Source organism: Arctopsyche grandis, chromosome 6 (assembly GCF_051622035.1).
Source record: "Arctopsyche grandis isolate Sample6627 chromosome 6, ASM5162203v2, whole genome shotgun sequence".
NCBI classification, from domain to species: domain Eukaryota; kingdom Metazoa; phylum Arthropoda; class Insecta; order Trichoptera; family Hydropsychidae; genus Arctopsyche; species Arctopsyche grandis.
In genome coordinates this window covers 16218391-16239306 of record NC_135360.1, presented here as the reverse complement: position 1 = coordinate 16239306, position 20916 = coordinate 16218391, and the positions used below count along the sequence as shown (strand labels likewise).

At 31.8% G+C, this 20916-nt stretch overlaps 1 protein-coding gene across 1 annotated transcript; it reads left to right on the top strand.

Annotated features, from left to right (window-relative positions):
• Positions 1-9498: 9498 nt before the first annotated feature.
• Positions 9499-18916, top strand: LOC143912615 (uncharacterized protein CG3556). The gene is made up of 10 exons (XM_077431909.1): positions 9499-9564; positions 10379-10553; positions 15596-15717; positions 17041-17144; positions 17425-17672; positions 17752-17912; positions 18006-18207; positions 18280-18424; positions 18508-18719; positions 18855-18916. The coding sequence occupies exons 1-10, from the start codon at positions 9499-9501 to the stop codon at positions 18914-18916; spliced, it is 1497 nt and encodes a 498-aa protein (XP_077288035.1).
• Positions 18917-20916: the final 2000 nt, after the last annotated feature.

Below are 20916 nucleotides of genomic sequence, written 5' to 3'. Positions count from 1 at the left end.
AGATTAAGTTTAAACATGACGTTTGGATTTTGAAAAGTGAATTTATCGATTTTTATCGATTCATTCATTATGTTCGGCGAGCGTTAGGACACACACATACATACACACATCTACACATACACACACACCCACACACACATACACACACAGATTACCGTCTTTATAATAAAGTGATGAATATAATAAATTGAACATTCAAATATACGCATACATTATGTATGTACTACCCATTTACTTACACGTATGTACATACATATATTAATATACATAGTTTTGAAATCACTCGGCTGAATTGAATATACATAAGATCAAATAGCGGCGTGCTGAGTACGGCAGAGCAATCACCCATCCAAACCCGACAGCAAGCAACATTAATTAACTTTAGTGATTGGACGTGATCCAGTGCAATCCATATACCTACATACATTGTATATAATATTATTTATTGGACTAACGTGCTTTCGATTTATACCGCAAAACGCCAATTGTACTTTATTGTACGTACATATCTACATCAGTGGCGTATATTGGGTGTGTGCTAGGTGTGCGGCGCACACCCGTGAAAACCAAGTAGTATTTTAATACAAAATAATGTGTTGTTGTATAAGCAGGCATTGATGTGTATGGTGTATTTACCGCGTGCGCTAAATGTATGGTGTATGGTGTGGTGTGCAGTCTGCAGCGTGTTGTGTGATGTTAGATGTAGTTTGTGCGCCGCGACGAGAGAATACCTATGCCGTGCAGCAAATTGGTGGGTTTGGTTGGAGTGTGCAGGCGGATATTCGCTTGTATAGGTTTGTTCGCGATATTAAGACGTACGGTGTGCTACGACTTCAGAGCACCGCGCAACAGTCGGCAATTGACCAATGCGATGCGGCACGTGGTCTCGTACTTTTTCGCACATTCGTATTTTTATGGTCATATTATTACCTCTAATAACTAATAATGGCTAACAGTGTTCAAGACATTTTAACTATTCCGTTTTCAAATAGAAGTTTTGAGATAAAATTAAAAATAATTAAAGATGGGAAACCGTGTCCGTCTCTTCCAAATTTATCCAGTTTGCATAAAGAAAAAACAAAAGTTTACACTAGACATTTTTGCGTTTCAAATTATAAAAAATTCGTATGGATTACAGGCTGTGAAATTCGATCCAAACTTTTCTGCTGGCCATGTTTATTGTTCTCCAAAGATATTAATGTGTGGAACAAAGAAGGATTTGCTGATCTCAACCATTTGACAGCAGCACTGAAGAAACACAAAGCATCGCAGGCACACGTTCAATCATTTCTTTCCATACAAATGTTTGGCAAACAACGAATCGACGTATTAATTGACAGTCAACGTAAAGCCGAAATAAGTCGACATAATGAACAAGTAAATAAAAATAGAGATGTTTTAAAACGAATTATTAACGCAATAATCTATCTAGGAAAACAAGAACTGTCCCTGCGAGGTCACGACGAGTCATGTAATTCCGTAAACAAAGGCAATTACATTGAATATCTAAATGCTCTTCGAGAATATGATTCTGTTTTAGATACTCTAAATACTGCTACTACCTTTCGTGGTACTTCTCCAAGTATACAAAATGACATAATCGAAGCAATCTCTCATGTTATTAAAGTTCATATAAAAAATGAAGTAGAGTCAGCAAGTTTTGTTGCTATTATTCTCGATGAAACTTCAGATATAATGACAAAATCACAGCTCTCAACAGTTTTACGTTTTGTATGTAAAGGCAATGTACATGAACGGTTTATTAGTTTTACAGACGTTAGTGCTGATAAAACATCTAATGGTCTATTCTAATGGTGAACATAGTTGAAGAATTTAAAATTCAAGACAAATTGGTTGGACAGACTTATGATGGAGCAAGTGTAATGAGTGGACACGTAAATGGTTTGCAATCCAAAGTCCTCAATGCTTATCCTTTTGCTCTTTTTACACACTGTTATGCTCATGTATTGAATTTAGTATTGCAGCAAGGTCTTTCTGATATTAAAGAAAGTAAATCATTTTTTCAAACTTTAAATGGATTGTCTACATACTTTTCAAAATCTTCCAAAAGAGTATTCGCTTTACAGGAATTTGTGACAAAAAGACTTCCCTCTGTAGCACCCACAAGGTGGAATTTTACATCTCGTTTAAGTAGCACAGTACAACAATACAGAAGTCAATTTACAGATTTTTTTCGACATGTTATAGAAAATTGTGAATTATGGGACACAGATACTGTTATAAAAGCACGAGGGTTTTTAGGCTTTTTAGAGGATTTTCAAACAATTAAACTTCTTCAAATTTTTTCAAAACTGTTTGGAATAACTGATGTTTTGTATAACATTCTTCAATCTAAATCTTCGGACGTTTTATATTGTTGTAAAAAAATTAATGATGTTTTGCAGCAACTGAAATACGAAAGGGATAATAATTTTGAAATGTTATGGAATAATTATTTAAATGAAAAAAATGATGATCATGATCGTAGGCCACAAAGATTAAAAAATTATTCAGAAGTAGAAGATAAAACTTCATTTCGTCAATTATATTTCAAAATAGTTGATAGCATAATCGCACAAGTCGAATGTAGATATTCTTCACTTTCCAAATTAGAATATTTCCACCTTCTTTGTAATGATAAATATGACGAATATAAAGAAAATTTTCCAAATGTTTTAATTAATAAATTAAAAGATTTTTATGGATCACTGTTTGATTATATTCGATTGAAAAACGAACTCATTGTGCTATATTCCAGCTCTGAATTTTCAGAGAAACCTGTTCATGAATTAATACAATTCATGACAAAAAATAACCTCGAATCTGGTTTTAAAGAGGTGTTTAAGCTGGGAGAATTAATATTAACGATACCAAGCAGTACAGCTTCAGCAGAACGGTCTTTTTCGGCGCTGAAAAGAATAAAAACTTGCTATAGAGGTACGCAAGGTCAAGATAGATTATGTGGCCTTAGCTTAATTTCAATAGAAAAAAAGTTATTGATGGAATTAAAACAGAAAGACACATTCTATGCAGACGTGATTGAAAAGTTTATGTCTCAGAAACGTCGCATTGAACTTATGTATAAATAACTAATAAATTAAACATTTTTGTAATGCAAAACGAGTATTTTTTTTTAATTGCTAATTTTATACCCTACGCCCTACGGCATACACAGCACACCCGGTATTAACACCCACCGTCCGCCACTGATCTACATATACATATGTGTACCTACATATATATGAACATACATATGTGTATACAATACAAATTATAGTGCAAAATGCGAAGTGGGTAATATAACGTTACGTTGCGCTCGTAAAGCTTTTACGGGTTCAAACACCCATATGAAAACATTTGAAAGGTCTCGCAATATGCAAAAAATTAATTTAGCACGTTACAGATTTTCGAGAATGCCGATTCACGCGCGGTTAAATCGTAAATTACATCTGCCGAGGAAAAACTTTACTTAATCCTTTGCGAGTCGTATTTTCGAATATTAATTAAATTTCCCTTACGATATTCAATTATGGGGGGGCGATGGGGGAATGGGACCGTCGTCGCTTCGGCGAGTAATAATAATAAGATGAAAAATGCGAAAATTTCGGATGAGCGAGTCAAAACAGTGGAAAATAAAAATGAAACGTCCGAGAAGAAAACCAGGTTTATCTGACCGTTGATTTATTCGTCGGTGGGTGTCATCGCCCACCCACCTCCCCGAGATAGACACGGGTTGTCCCGTCAACGGGACAGGTGTCACTTCATTCAAATGCAAATAATAATGGAAAAAAATTAACCCCCCGCGTCCCGAACAAATTCCAGCGACATGAAATTTTAACGCTCGACACCGAATTTGACATGTTTTTTTTTCCGCTTCGTTTCCGCATATTTATTATACACCAGGTGTAAATACAACGCTTATTTAAAATATACACGGCGGATAATCTAAATACGTAAAATAAAATAAAAAATTACACGCACCGAATTTAAAGATTTTTCCGGCCTAAAATGGATAATATTTTAATGGATAATAATATTTTATTTTATTATATACATATATATCAGGAAGGCCTAACAGGTAAACCTCAATGCACCTTCCTGGCCAATTATAAAGAAGACAGCATTTTTATTACATAAGTTGCTGAATTACGAGACGACATCAATGAATTTTTAACTTGTACAAAAATTTTATTGTATATTAATCGTACTGAATTAGTGGTGACATAGTAGGTAGGAAGGTTGTTAGCCAATTTAATTGAGAAACTATCTCAACAATGAAATCTGGAAAATTGGCAAACCGATAGGAAACGATCGACCTGAAATCACAAATATCCAAGTCTGACCAGCAGCATCATATCATCATATATATAAAGACGGTAATCTGTGTGTGTGTGTGTGTGTGTGTGTGTCCTAACTCTCGCCGAATATAATGAATTCATTTTTCGACGAGACGACTTTGTCGCGACTCGAACCGATCACCCCAAATAGCCTGAATATATGTAGGTCTAAATTGAGCTAATGGTCACGTACATCACGCCAAATCCAATTCTTCATTTTGCTTTTTTTTTTAAACATTAATTGAATTCCTTCTCGCCATATAAAAATACGTAATTTTAATAATTTTATTTAGCGAGGTTTTGAACCATTTTTTTATATATTTATTTTTATCTTAATTTAAATTTAAATTATTTATATTTTGACGATATTCGAGAAAAAAATTGATTTCATTCACCGCGGGCGCCGGGAATCGAACCTCGGACACTCCGATCCAAACGCAATGTTCTCACAAGCCCGCGCCGCACGCCATATCCTCGCCCAGAATACATGTTGTAAATACACATCATATGTATATGCACCTAATTTGTTATGTGTAATAATAATATTCAACGTTACGAGATCAATGACCGTTTGTGTATAATCGGAAAATATTACATTTTGTTAACTTTAATTAACATTTAGTTAACGTTAACTTTAAGAATTGAAAATTATTACAAATAAAGAATTGAAAACTATCTATGAGAGTCTACGAAAATAACGGTTCGGGTTCCGGACTTTTTTTTAGTTTTATACGAGTATATAATAATTTTATACCCATGCGATGATATTTCATCGGGCTATTCACTAGTTACAGATATATTCAGAATAAATTATTTTTAATCGAGGTGAACTCACGGAATCAAACCCGTAAATTTCATTTACCGCTAAACAATTTTCCCCACTAACAGTATACCGGTATTTACCGGTAAATGAAAAAAATAACGTTTTTGTGGATTTTGTTTAAGTTAAATTGAATCATAAATGATTTAAAATAAATTTGAGGTGAATGGTGTCATATAAGTCATTTCTTAAGAATTAAAGATTTTCTATTTAATTTATTAAGTCATATTTAAAGTTCCGACCATTTGAAAGTTTGGCTCATTATTAAAACAACTGTCTGGTTGCATTAATTACGATTTGGTTGGTCAGTGTTGCTACTCTTTAGCAAGGAACAGCGTAGCCACTCTTACGAAGCATCTTTTTGGACATTTAATAATACAATTAAATAATTCCCGACAACCTAATCCACAACGCGCCATTTGCTTCGATTTTAATGTATGTAATATTATGCAGTAAAATGGCTGTATTTTTTTTCCATATATTTTTAAATGCTTTTTATTATTACGAAATTATGTTCACAATACATCTTATATCTATTTTAATAGCTACTGATCTACTGATCATTTTCTATTTTACAATTTAATTTAATTTGGTTAGTAATCATAGTATTATATTATTCTAATGTTAATCTACAGCATAATAGGAAAAAGAGCTCAAAAACCTATTTACAATCCTTGTAAATGCTCATAATACATAATATTAATTAAAGACTCACTAAAGTCGATGACCTAAAGCAGATTGTGTTTAGGTAATCTGTGTTTTTACATACATATATACCAGGAAGGCCTTACAGGTAAACCCCAATGCGCCTTCCTGGCCAATTACAAATTACAATTACAACGCAGCATTTTTATTACAAATCGATGAATTACGAGACACTGAAAAACTCGCAAGTTTATTTATTTTATTTATTCAAAACAGACCATTGTGGCATTACAGGAATTCCTAAAGCGCCACAATGGTCAAAAAATATAACACAAAAAAAAAATCAAAATTAATAAGAAACATCCCCGTGAGGCCCAAATGGAAGAGAGTTAATCAAAATTTCACTCATTAACGAGACATTTATGAATTGTACTGACACAACTAATATACATTGCGGATCTGACGTAAATATATACAATAAACACTGTCTGAGCAAATAATCCACTTGCATCATTTGGAACCCCTTACATCCTGATCCTAGATATGTATGTATGTATGTACTAAAACTTTTTTTTTAGTAAAATGAACACTATTCTAAATATATGTATGTATATTTGAATAATAGATATGTAAAAAAAAATCGAAATCATACGTATGATTTAAGCTGTTATTGTTAAAAATACTACATACAATACAGCAACTGAAAATACGAAAGCTTATTCTCACACCGTATGGGTCGTTTTGCGTCTTGGTTTACCTTATCGCATTCGAAATGCGATACAATACAAAATGCGAAAGGGTCGTCGATTTGCCTTTTCGAAGCCGAGTCGAGGCATTGACGCGGCTCTTTCTTGACTGACAGGCGAAAATGGATGCTGTGTGAAATCCTCCGGAAAAATCCTCGCCGGTTATTGTTATTTGGCTATTGTTGTATTCATGAGGCATTCGGCCATTGCGCGGGTAATGGGCCGCATCAGACAGACCTAGAGGAGGAATGAGCCCCCATCTATTATGCGGGGTCCGGGTCAATAGTGCACCCGAAGTGCCTCCTCTCCCGAGGGTTCGGTTCGCTTTATCGATGCCTCGGGACGCGTCTTTCCGATGCTGGAGAAATAGCCCACTAAATTTTACGACGGCCAAATCGACGCGTTTGGATTTAGAGCAAGTGCACGTGAATTTATGTATGTATGTATGTTCATACATACATACATAGTTGTGTGTACAGGATGTACGATAATTATATTTTGGAAGCGTTGCGCAAACTGAGGTCATGTCACTTTCGTCATTAAATTCAATTGAAGTAAGACGCCATTAGGTCGCCAGAGTTGAATCGGAGAAAAGTGCATCCTCGTCAATATTACTGCCAACATTTTCTGTTGGATATTTGAATCCGCGAAAGACTTTGAGAGACTCGTTTACAATTGTATTCGATCTTTTTGTACGAAAAGTATGAAACGAAGAGCAAATTGCATATAGTTTTTTTTTATTATTTCACAGAAATTAAATGGACATGTCTTTGAGGTTGACAGATATCATTTAAGGTTATTTTTCTTCAACAAAATGGCGTCTAAAATACGCGACATCAAGGGCATGTACACTAGTTGTGAAAGCCCTGTGATATCATACACTATATACAATATATAAAATTATATTTAATGAATATCCAGGACTGTGGAGTCGTAGTCGGAGTCGCGAAGTCGTAGCATTTCAAACGGAGTCGGAGTCGTTAAAAATCAACCGACTCCGACTCCTTTTTACTAACCTCTTCTTACTTTCACTTATTAATATTTTCTTTAATTAATAGTCGCAATGTATCGTGTCAATGTAGTCTATGTAGAGTCTCCAATCCACTAATATATTGAAATTTAATAAATTATTTATAAAAATCATGAATTTAAATTTCATTATGAATAAAATCGTTAATTGTATGTATTTTGATGTGTTGTGGCCAAAACAGACTAATTATTTTTTTTATCCTATTTTTTTTATTCTCGGTTTTACTGTATTTTTTTTATTAAATTGATTTGTTTGTGTATGAACTTCTTATACATACATACACTATGAATGTACACACTTACTTTTTATTTAAACCTATTTTATAAACAATAATTCAATAAATGTCCATTTTTAGTGATTTTTTAAACTTTTTATATTTTGAAAATTGCCATTATTTTTACTACTAACAATTTTATACATTGGCAAATAAAGTCGATCTTACTAAAATCTTCGAAGTCGGAATTGGAGTCCGTAAATTTTGAAGCGACTCCACATCCCTGGAATATACCGTTGTTGTTTTTTTACTTTATAGATGAAGTTTTGTGATCATGCGAAAATTCGTACTCGAGATTTTGACTGATTGGAACTCAGAATCGATAACTGATCACGTTTTTATGATCTAGTTTCCATTAAAATCATGTATTTTTAAAAATATTTCTGTATTTATTTTTGATTATATGTATACAAGTAAATTAAAAAGGACTATAAATAGCGAGTAAAATTTAAATGGCGTTTTCAAGATTTCATCAGAACATGATACGTCTGCTTGATTTATTTATTTTTCATTTATTCCAATATCTAAAGATAATACTTATATTCCGATTCCTATTAATATATTTTAATTTAAGTTGGCCTGAAACTTGATAGAATCCAAAGTTGAATTTCTCTCACTTGACTGAAAGTTTTCAAGTTTTCAAAGACTATTTTAAACAATGGGTTGTGTTCAGTTCATGTTCTATTATATGAAAGTTTACAACCAGTTATCGAATACTCAATTTAAGTCTATAACAGTAGCTAACTGTACATACATACATATGTACATATGTGTCTTCTCAACAAATGTTCACTTTTATTATTTAACAGACAAAATTTTAAGCAAACGCTGTCTCTAATCAAAAGCTCTTTCGAAAATTTCTCGAGAAAATTACGTATTTATTGTGACTGACTTGATGATATTTATATGTTTTTTCACTCTGTTCAAATTCGTTACTGTTCTATGGTCATCACCATGGCAGGACGGCTTGAGATTCGTGAAGAATAACTTTGACATTGACACTATACTAATGACGGGAATGACTGCAAATTGTTCTTGACGTCAATTCCCTGCACCACATACATAAGTAGATCTGATTACTTTTATAGCAGTGAATATATCAGCAGTTAAGCAGTAATTTATATTAATAATAATAATTTGAATAATAGCGAAAATCGCCTTGAAACTTCACCATCACGTCCTATTTATTTTCACATAATTTATTTCCTCTGAAAAATACAATTCTTTGCGTCAAACACGAAGCACTTGTCTATTTTATTATATTCGAGTCACGCAACTTCTCCTGTGCCTACCTACCGACAAATGTTTATCTAGAGCGTTTCTAAAACTGTGATCTAACTACCAGCTAGACAGTTTGAGAAAATGCCATTATATTAAATGTATGTTTCGCTATTGTTGTATTTCAACGAATGACACATTATAAATCTAGCTTTTCTACATTTTCATAATATCTTTCGGCGGCTCTCGGCATTTGTAACACAATACAGTATAAATGGATCAAATTTTATGAAATACATGAATACAACAATTTCCCCGTGGAACCAAGTTAAAAGCAATATAAAAACAATTTTGGTAAGCGATGTCTTTTCCCCGACAATTTCATTAAAACATTTTTAGTATACGATTATTTTGACTGTACACGCAACATGTATACCTCTGAAGTGCGACAAGATAATAATGGTATCAGGGGACTATTCCATGACGGGTTTTCCGTATAAAATATTAATTTTCCAATGAATATTTAAAAATTTTCGGTAAATTTCAATATTGATGTTCTTTCCTCGCTTTATCCATTTGTTTTAAAACAATCTCTAAAGGTTCCGGTTACACACAAACAACAGTTTTAATTTAATTTAATTTCGCTTTTGATGTTAAATTTTCTTAATTAAGTTGCCAAACAAACAGAGCATACGTTTTTAAAAATTATACATTTTACCTGAAATTAAAAAAAATCGATTAATTGAAAATTTTTTAATATTATTAAAATTTGTATGTAGATATACAAAAATAATAACATGCTGACTACATACATATGTATGTATATACATATATATGATTCGATATCTTCTATAATGAAAATCCTCAATATTTTTTCAATTTCCGTAATTTTCATAACTAATAATATTGAATAAAAATCCAAGATATTATAATTAATTGATATTATTATAATAAATTTCCATAATATTGAATAAAAATGTTTTTTTTTAATCCTACTTTATTTTAATTATTTATGATAATTATACATATATTTTATATTATTTCTACTGATATTTAAGTGAAATTTTAAGGCACAATCGATTTCATTTTACGTCATGCAATATTAAAAGTCATTTTCATTTGTCATATAACGGAAAGTTTGCGTTGATATTTGATGGTTCAGGAGAATATTTTTAACTGAATAACAAAGTCAATCGGATTGTCTCTGCAAAGTTCGATGCGTTTAAAGTTATATGTAGAATAATTGATACACTCATTTAGTACATTAATCGTTATGTAGTGATGTAAATATTAAATTTTAATTTTCAGGTCAAGAAAATGACGGCGATGACTTCGATCGGTCATTTTAAACTCTTGTGCGGTGTGATGATGATGGCCACGTTAACAACAGCCACCAGATTCGTACCGACTTCAAATCACGAAATCTTCACAACGGCCACTCCCGACGCTGGTTTGATCGAACAGACATCGATCAAGTGGCACGGTAAGTTTTATCTATTCTAGGTATTATTATAAATACATATATATATATATATATATATATATATATATATATATATATATATATATATATATATATATATATATATATATATATATATATATATATATATATATATATATATATATATATATATATATATATGTACATGCCTAATGCATATGTATAGCGAGAGAAATGTAAACTGTTCGGGGCTTTCTGCAAATTAATAACTAGAGGGATCCGGGTCGAAAGGTCGCACAAATCAAATAGTTATCCTCGAAGCCGGAAGAGCTAAAGTGTTAATATTAGCATAATAATGGTGAAATACTGAACATTTAGTTCTAGAACGGGATTGATCGCGAAATCGCTTGTTTGTTCTTGTGCTGGGTTTCAAAGGAAAACTCCCTTAGAGGCTCTCTCTCTCTTTCTCTCTGTATACATACATATAATAGTGTATACGGCTTGCTTATCTCCAAATTAGAACCGCAGCCAACTTCCACAACTATCTTCCCCTCGAATGCGCCCTTAAGACGTTTGCAATGTAGTTAATTTTGTTTGCGTGCGTAATTGCTGACGAATTTTCTCCCCTTTGCGGCCGTTAAATTGGGTCGACTGTGATGCGTCGCGGCCGTAGAAAAAATATCGTGTGTAGGAAAAGAGTGCGTAAGTCTCCACGATCCCTTACTGATGATTATTGCGGTCCATATAAGCTATTTTACGACCGCAATTTATGGTCGTGAAGTGGTCAGCTTTACGCGCCCGATAAGGGTAAGGTAGGACAATAACGAGATTGAAGTTGCGAGTCGTCGCGTCGTTGGGAATTTAAAAGCTTGGATCTTTTCTACTCTCGTCGTTTTACCAATGATAATAAAATCTTATGTTCGATCTAGATTGATTTTTGTACCGAAATGTTTCACGTTCTTGTGTATACATTTTTTTGATAATAATTAGATTGAAGGTCATATAAGATTATCTACATATAAAGGTACAGGTAGTTTGACCAACACGATAAGATTTTTGATGAAATTTTTATATTGAATATATGACGGTTATTTAACTGTATGCTGCTTCATAATTTAAATAATTAAATGAATGTGAATGAAAATCATTATGAACTTCGTGTTGGTAAGAAACAAAAGAATATTATTAAAAAGTACCTATAAATATTATTAAAAAGAGCTTTTGTTTTCGTTTAATGAATTTGAATGAAAATATTTCGCAATTTATGATTAAATGAATCGAAGCAAATCAAAACAAAATTATTTTGAATGTACATAAATTCTTTTATTTTTGCTAATTTGAAATTTACGATGTTTGTCGCCGAATTTTAATTGAAGTCACCAAAATATACGAGTTTAATTAATTCTGTCGAAAAACTAATAATACTTTTCGGAAAATATTATATCGTAAGCGATCGCCTTTCGTGACCAACTTTTCCAGCGGAAATTCAAGCGAAAAACTTCGATTCAATCGTATTACAATGGTGAAAATATTTTTGTTTTCCTCTGACTAGTCAGGATTAATTTTCCAATACTTACCGCTCACGAGAACGCATTATATAAGAATTTAGCAAACTATAAAGTAGACTTTGTGAGTTCAATATTATTAATTACCTATAAGTACATACATATATAGGAAGTATGTTTATTGAATTGAAATAGCATACATAATCAATTGTGTATTAATTTATATATGTACATAACAATTGACGAAGTTTTTGGATTACGTAGAAATTCAAACCCGTCTAAATAAATACACATAAATTAATGCATACATTGATACAAAGGTCAATAAAAATAAAATAATAACTTGTGACAAGAATAAAAGAATAATATTATATTATTTAAGCTATTTTAAATCGATGCGGTGCAAACGATCGAAAAGCGCCAGACAGACTCAACCACAGATTAACGACACGTGTACCTTATGCGTGCGCACTGCTCGCACTTACACTAAGCGAAATCTACCCGAAGTCCCGACATACCTACTATGTATACGTTCTGTGCTTCTGATACTTTAGTTCCGAATTTTGCCTCATTAAATTATTAAAAACTCGCCAGAAAGATCCAACTCAATTTTAATAATTACATCTGTGCACATCGAAAGGTTACACGTCATCTGATGTGCAATTTTTCATTCGTGAAGTCGAGAATTGCGTTTAAAGCAGCCATCCAGTTAATCTGTGCTTCAATCTGTCTGGCGCTTTTCGATCGTTTTCACCAAACCCATTTTAAATACATGCATACACATGATATACTGGACACTACATATGCGAAATCGAGGACTCTAAATAATATTACTATTACTGACGGAAACGTATATTTAAAAATAATAAAATTGATTTATTATACTGTCTGGACAAGATTTAATACAAAACAGTTACCTAGCCAATTGTAATAAAGTTATTGTAGGTATTGTGCTCGTGAAATCGCTTTTCTCTCTTCTTTATATTCATAGAAATTTAGTCTCGGACGTGTGAATATTTGAGCTACTATTTTCATGGTGAAATCTCATGTTGTGATTACATTCATATTTGCACAGCTTTGAGTCAACGCCTATGCACAGTGTATCTTGTAAGCGTTGGAATTAGCCGAGAATGTCCTTTGCGGATGTATGCAATCCAGCTGAGCATTGTATGCATCGTGAGGGATTATTTTGTGACATATTAAGCCTGAGGTCTGAGATATTAGGTCACTCCAGAGCAACACAGCATATTTTGGTTCAAATTCGAGAAAATAATTGCATGCTGTATTAATAGGAAATGTGTGCATTTTGGTTTGTACGATTTACTGAGCGTATTATCAAATAGAATTAATGTATGAAAAGGCTTTTTTGTTTTAGTCCTTAAGCTTTGTGATATATGTAACGGCGGACTTGGCATATTTTCGGGGTCAAAATAAAGCTTTCGGGGGTATTATAGCAGTAGACCATGCATCGTGTGTATGATTTATTAAAAAAAAAAAAATACCGCCCCTTTAGAAGGTGCGCCTAGGGCAGCTGCCTTGACGTAATCCCGCCCATCAATCTCGCCTTTTTCGCTCTCAGTTTTTGAAGACGTGGAAGCATTTTTCTCCGAGCGGAAATTCAAGTCTTTAGTCAGCTTTCGTCTGGATAGATGATACCTTAAATATTTTATAAATTGTAACTATTGATACTTTGGTTTTAATTTTTTTTTTTTATTTCATGAAAGTATTTCCGACATTAAGTAAAGATTTTTTAAATCTTTAAAGAAAAATACAATTACGGAGAACAATTTAAACGTTTTATAAGATACGACGACAATTAATTAGTATTCAAATTATACAATTTGAAGACAGTGGTTGAATTTGTAAAGGATAACCGCCTGACCGCTTTATCGTTCAAATGAAACAATGAAAGGTTTTTGACCTAATTTTATTTCTTTTATTAATATTGTCTTTTTATAATACTGATTCCCCATTGTATATATTATATTATCATCAACTTTTATATATCGATTTATTATTTAATTTAATTTAACCATGCTTAGGTATATGTAAAAATACATTGGATAATTATACTTGAAATGAAAACGTAATTATTTTAAAATGTTAATAATAATTAAAGTGATGAAAATGTATGTATAAATTTGTAAACATATACGTGGAAAGGAGATCTTAGGGCTTTAGGCATGATAATGAGATGCCGCAGAGCCCGTCTAATTCGACGATACTCTCCTGCTCGAAGTTCACTGAAGCGTTATAAAACGCGAGCGTGCTCGTAATGGCCTAAACTCCTAAAACTGGCTTATTTATAAGCCAAAGAATTCCGGATTTTCCGAATCGAAAGGTTTCAAATTCAATTTCCTGCCCATTTATTATACCTGAGGATATCCTGACCCTCGCCACTCAAACGCGTTCACTCACAGCCACTCACAGTGCTTTTACGTTGCATAATATTATGTATGTATGTGTATGTATAATAAATGATCGTATTTTGTGTCTAAACTGTTACGTTGGGTTTTTTTTATATCGCATTCCTTTGTGCTCGCGCAAAATTAAAATAATTAATTCGCAACCTTTTGCAACGCTAATCGATCTAATTCAATTTCGCCTACGTCTCTTTCAGTCCGAACTTTTTTGTACAAAATTCATAATTAAATTGAACAGAATTTGGACGTCGAAAAAAAAGAGTCGACGCGAACGTAACGTTTAATTTTCGGCTATATATATATTTTTTTCGCATTCGTGGACTTAAATTGAATTTTTTGATTTGAGAAAGTTGCCTTTTTTCTTCAATGTTTTCTTGGATTGATTTTTCACGCTGAAAATGAAATATGGTCCCTTTTCCGTTTGCCGTTTCCGTTTTCGTTTAGCGTGGTGACGCTTATTTGAAGTCGGAAAAGTTTGACGATAAGCCCAAACTTGCAAATATGTCGGAATTTAAATATCAAAGTTACATTATTCATTTGTAGCAAATCATTTTTGAAATTCCTACTTTGATATGAAACGAAACAGGTGCTTGAATTTTCTTAAATTAATTTTGCTTTCATTGAAAGCAACTTTTGTTGTATATTAAATGTTTTGAAGGGATATCGCTTATGGATAAATTATTGTTACTTAATAATAATGAAATCAGTCGATTGAAATCGTTCTCAATTATATGGTATCTACTTCAAAAACGCTTTTCGCTGCAAACTAACAAACTGAAAGGAAAATTTATTATTTTAATCAGCCGTTGTAGGTCTAAACGTTATGATGCCGATAAATTCCGTCGAGGGTTTCCTTTTCAACAATTCTCGTCAATATTTGTCCAACGGGAGCGGAAGCTTTCGCCAGAGTGTGTAATTTTTGATTTAGTCCAAGGATAATTGAACACAAACACGAACACCAGGATTTATTAATTTCACAATTCGAAAATAGATGAAACGCTTGAAATATGTATGTATATATGTTACGTATATTACGTAATATCACAAATTGGATTATTTGATTTAATTTTTCGTCGGTGTAATATGTGCTGATTTTTTTTTAATGAAGAAATTTAAATTGCAATTTCATCACGGTGAAAATTTCTATTTTCAGAAAATAATGAGGAAGGTGGATGGGTCGGATCTACCCAGAGGGCACTCCACTGGCTCGAGCAACAAAGACGTCAGGATTGGGGCTGGGGCAACGACACTCACCGAGCACTCATCGCACTTCAGGTCATATAACTTGTATCATATACCCTCTTTTATCACCGACCGCATTTTAAACACGTTACATTTCACTACAGAATACCTTGTTTTTTGATCATTTCATTTTATCTATTTTATTTTTGACCATTAAAACAGTGCAGCACATTTCAATATTTCGACTATTCTTGTGGATTAATAGCAAAAATTCGTTTATTTTATCGAGGTAAGCAAATTATCAATAGAATTTTTGAAGAATAGTCGAAATATGATTTTTCTAAGTGGAATTTTATTTAATTCTCATATAAAGACAATTTAATATATTATCCCTATTAATTCAATTCAGATTCGTGTAAATACCAGTAAATAATTGTACGAGATGTTAACTCGCAATTTTACCGATTTTAAATTCAGCACACTTCCAATTAACCCTTTTAAATGAAAACAAAAAATAATGTGGCTAGAACACTATCCCAATAAACATGTTTCAACAGAAAAATCTCAATATAAAATAGTATTAACAGTGGGAAAAAATCCCAAGTGAAAATACGTACTTTTGACTTTTGATTTGAACTGGACGACTACTTAGAGAGATTTGAAAGCTGAAAAGTACTACAAATGAAAGATAAAATACCTGACTATCGATTTCAATATTCATTTTGAACAGGAAATTGACAAATTTTGAGACATCGACTGAACAACACCAAAATAAAGAAAAATCGCGTGATTTAAAAAACACATATATCTCCAAATCTCGAGCCAATCAACATTTTTTTATTACCGGATTCTTGTTTACTGGGCATAGATCTATAAGAAAAGTCATATCTCGTCTCTGAACCATTTTTCGTGTCGAACAGTGTAATTGCCTATTGCGTGCGTGCGTGTTAAGTGCGTGTAAATGTTCGCTAGCACTCTCCGTCTCTCTTTCTCCCCTCGGAATCGTATATCGTGGAAATATACGCGGCATATCACTTCGTTCAAATAATCGTCCGACAAAAACACAATATTTTTTTTTCAAAAAATGAATTAAATTTTAAATTATTAATTCCGTTGATCCGAATTGCGATAGTTTACCGAGTGCACACAGGCCACTAGTCATAATGTAATTGTATTTGAATATATAAAAATAGTTGTGTACATATGTATGTATATTATGTATATTTAAAAACACGAAAGATTACATTTTTATGTATGATTAATCACCATTAACATGACCTTACTTTGTATTGTGTGCATAAAGTCATTCATTTTTGATTAAATATATTTATTATATTATAAAAATATTTATATATTGTACATTTCAGTTATTATATAAATATTAATAAAATCTTGTATTCGTAATTGATTTTATAGATGGCAAATGAGTCAAAAAATGAAGTTGAAGCATCACAACCTACACTAGAAATGCAACTGGCTGCAAAGCAACTTGAAATAGAAGTTCTTCTTTTACTATCCAAGTATACACATTTAAAGCTTTATATGTTGACTATTATGAAAGTGACATTACTCATATATTTCTTGTTTTGAGATAAATAAACTTTTACAATTACCTTTGGGAAGACTAACATCTAATAACCAAAGTTTCAGTGCCATCTGGCGACTCGGTTTCAAATCACTCTAAACAAATTAAAAAATATATTTTCCAGATTATTTTTACAATCACTAGCATAAATGCAGAGTCTAAAAGTCTATAGATATTGAATTGATCAATATTTTTAATGTTGTATGTACTTCTAGGCATCGTGAAACTCCCGTTTCCTCGAGGCAGTTGGCCGAGTACACCCTAGCGCTAGTCAGTCTGTGTAAGGACCCTCGTCGATTCCACGGACACGATTTGGTCGGAGCACTGTTGCACAGAGAACCAGCTCATGCACAGGAGTTGGCTTTGGCATCGCTCGCAGCGTGTAGTGCCGGTGCAAGAGCCAGACGCCGACACATTCGCAGACTACTGGACGCCGCAAGCGCTCCGGCTGATCACAACCTTGGTTAGCCGTGTGAAAATAATCTTGAGTTGTAGTTTTAATTTGAATTTAAAAAGAACAATGAGATTCAATTACATTGCAGATACTATAGCGAGCGTAATTTTGGCACTTCGTTGTATTGTTCGTGATCATAGACACAGAAGTTTGCAACCATTCCTAAGACGTCCACTCGCCGGGTTGGCAAGGCAACAATTGCCAGATGGAAGCTTTGGAAATTTACGAACTACTGCTTTAGCACTTCAGGTAAACAAAGAGGGTTTTGTTTTTTCAGCTTATATAACAAAAAAGGACGTTGTTTAAAAAAAAATTTTCATATATTTTTTAAATTTATGGTAGGCCTTGGAAGAAATTGAAAATGAATCAATTCAACAATGGAATAGATCAGCTGCTATAAAATGGATAATTAGACAGCAGGGAAATGATGGTGGATTTGGTGATATTGCAACAACAGCCGAGGTAGCATTAGCTCTGTCTGGATCAACAATTGCTGCTACACGTCGTTGTGCCCATTCCGATCATCCACTTTTAGATGCTCATGGCACGTCCAATGTTTATAATTAAAAAATAATATTAAACTTGACTTAAATTAATTATACAAATTTTGTATTAGAACCTGCTGAAGGTGTATACCGTGCAGCACCTGGTGCTCCAAGATCGTTCAACGAATCAGATACACGAAACGTTTCCTTTACGTACACTCTCTGGGTTGGAACAAATGTAACAGATAACTACACGTTGTTCATGGTTGCACCGAGGTTGTTTTAAAGATCATGTTTAATAATATTATATATTATAATTGAAGTGTATATATATATATATTTAAATTCGTTGTTTTCAGAAATATCTCGTTTTATCATGTAATGCAAACGGCCGCTGAATTGGATCCTCGGTTTGAATTTTCTGCTAGTGAGTGGCCCAACGGCCATTATGTCCACACATTGGCAGGATGTCGTGAAGAGCCTATGGGATATCATTATTGGCTGTTATATCGTCTTCCAGAACAACCAGATCCAGCCAGTCCACCAGGAAATCAACTTGTTGCTCCAGTTGGTAAGTACAAATCCAAATAAAAGTTACATATTATTATTATATAAAACTCAGGAATTTTTACATATATAAACGTTTGTGCATATTTATAGTTAGCATTTTAAGTATTTTTTTACAACTAAGTGTTTATGTTTACAGGAGTCGATGATCTTTTAGTTGAAGAAGGTGAGCACTATCTTTTCTGGTACAAAAAGCTGTAAATCGAGTTATATTTATCAAAAAATTAAATTTGTTTGACTTTCTACATCATAATTGAAAGTAACCAGATATATGATTTATTTTGTGTTTTTTTTATGAATATGATATATACATACATAAAAAACATAAAATTTTCTTCTTATATAATCATATTTATAAATGAATATAATAAAAGATTAGTTTAATCGATGATCATTATCTTTGTTTTAAATTATTATATTTAAAGTCTTAAAACATGTCTAATCTAATTTGAAAAATGAATATAAAATTTCTCAATGTTTAAATATAATATATGTGTGCATATGAATGAAAAAATCAAAATCAAACTTTTTTTTAATACTGAAAATATACACGTGTTTGAATATTATAGACAAACTTATCTTAGATTTAAAATAAATGTATCATATCAGTATCGTGTAATGAGAAGAATAAATGAGACGTGTGCTAATAAATGGTGTGAAGAATTTTGTAATTTTGTTGTGTATTTTATACGCAGTCTCGTTTTGGAAACTTTTGTATGTGTTTAGAATGTAAGTGTTGATATTACTCATTTGTATTTGCTGCCATATTACATACCCGTTTTTAAAATGATTAGTTGTATGAAGTAAATAATAAAAATCAAGAAATAAATATGTAAAATGAGAGTATGCGAAAATTTCAAAAATTTTCAGCTTTTCATGTTAATGATTATTACATGCTATGAGACATTGATTAGCTGCTCCATTATCGCATTCAATGATACACATATATGTATGAAAACCTTCATCACTTACATAATGTATTAACTTAGTAATAAATATAGTTTTAAGGACATACGTTAAAATCTTATACAAAAGTATAAAATAATAAGTATAATTGTTGTATACACATTTTTACTAAATACGTTCATTATGATGTATATGGCAAAACCAAAGCCGTGCTATACTTTAAAAATAATAATACTATATTCAAAATGAGCAACTAAATTGATTAATATTATTTGATTTTTATTCAAATACACATACAAATGTATATGGATCTATATGTTCGTAAAAATATAAATAAAATATAGTACTTTTAAATGGACTGTGAAAATAAAATAAATGCAATAATTTAATGTTTAAATTGCATTATAATCAGAATTATGTAATAATCTTAGCATTTGACATTAAAACTATGTGCAAAAATTTTTGATGAATTTTTTTATTTGTGTGATATTATGTATAAATTGGTCCATTTTGGTGTAGCATAAGGTTAATAACACTTTACATTGTGAAGAAAAGAATAAAAGAAACATTTTCTTTTTTTTTGTATGTAAAAACGAAAGACATTTTTACAAGCTTTTTATTTTAAATTATTTTGGGTGTTTAGATAGAAATTGATACCAATGCGTGTATACTGTATATGTATACTTATAAACTGCATAGGTACATACGTACATATATGTACATACATGTACATACATACAATATATGCATATTTATGTACCTATACAAAATAAAATCGTTGTCGAGGTAATTTTTTCTGATGCGAATTTTGTGCCAAAAATTCGATAAAGATTACCTTAATTTCACATGCAATATTCCTAAAAAATGCTCGTTTTGTTTAAAACAATAATTTATACTCTATGATACCAACATATGATAACATGTAATTATAAAAAAACTTAATTGTTCATGACTAAGAGTTAACGTAATTCTTTGTTGTGTTTCGAAAATAAATGTGAAAATTAATATAACTTTTCATTTATAAATCAATGTGGATATACATACTTAATGAATATTTATGAAATTCAATTCTTAGAAAGCAATTTTGAAAACTATTAGAGTGAATAGATTGTTTCAATGTCTGTTATATTCACTTGTAATATTTATTCAATTAATTAAACTCATAAAAAATAAGCATCTAGAAAAATAGAAACAATTTTCTTGCAATCCATTACAAATGTAGCAATACAAAATAATAACTAGTGAAAGTAAAAAAAAAATAGCATGCTTTAATCATGGGTCATGCAATTATTAGT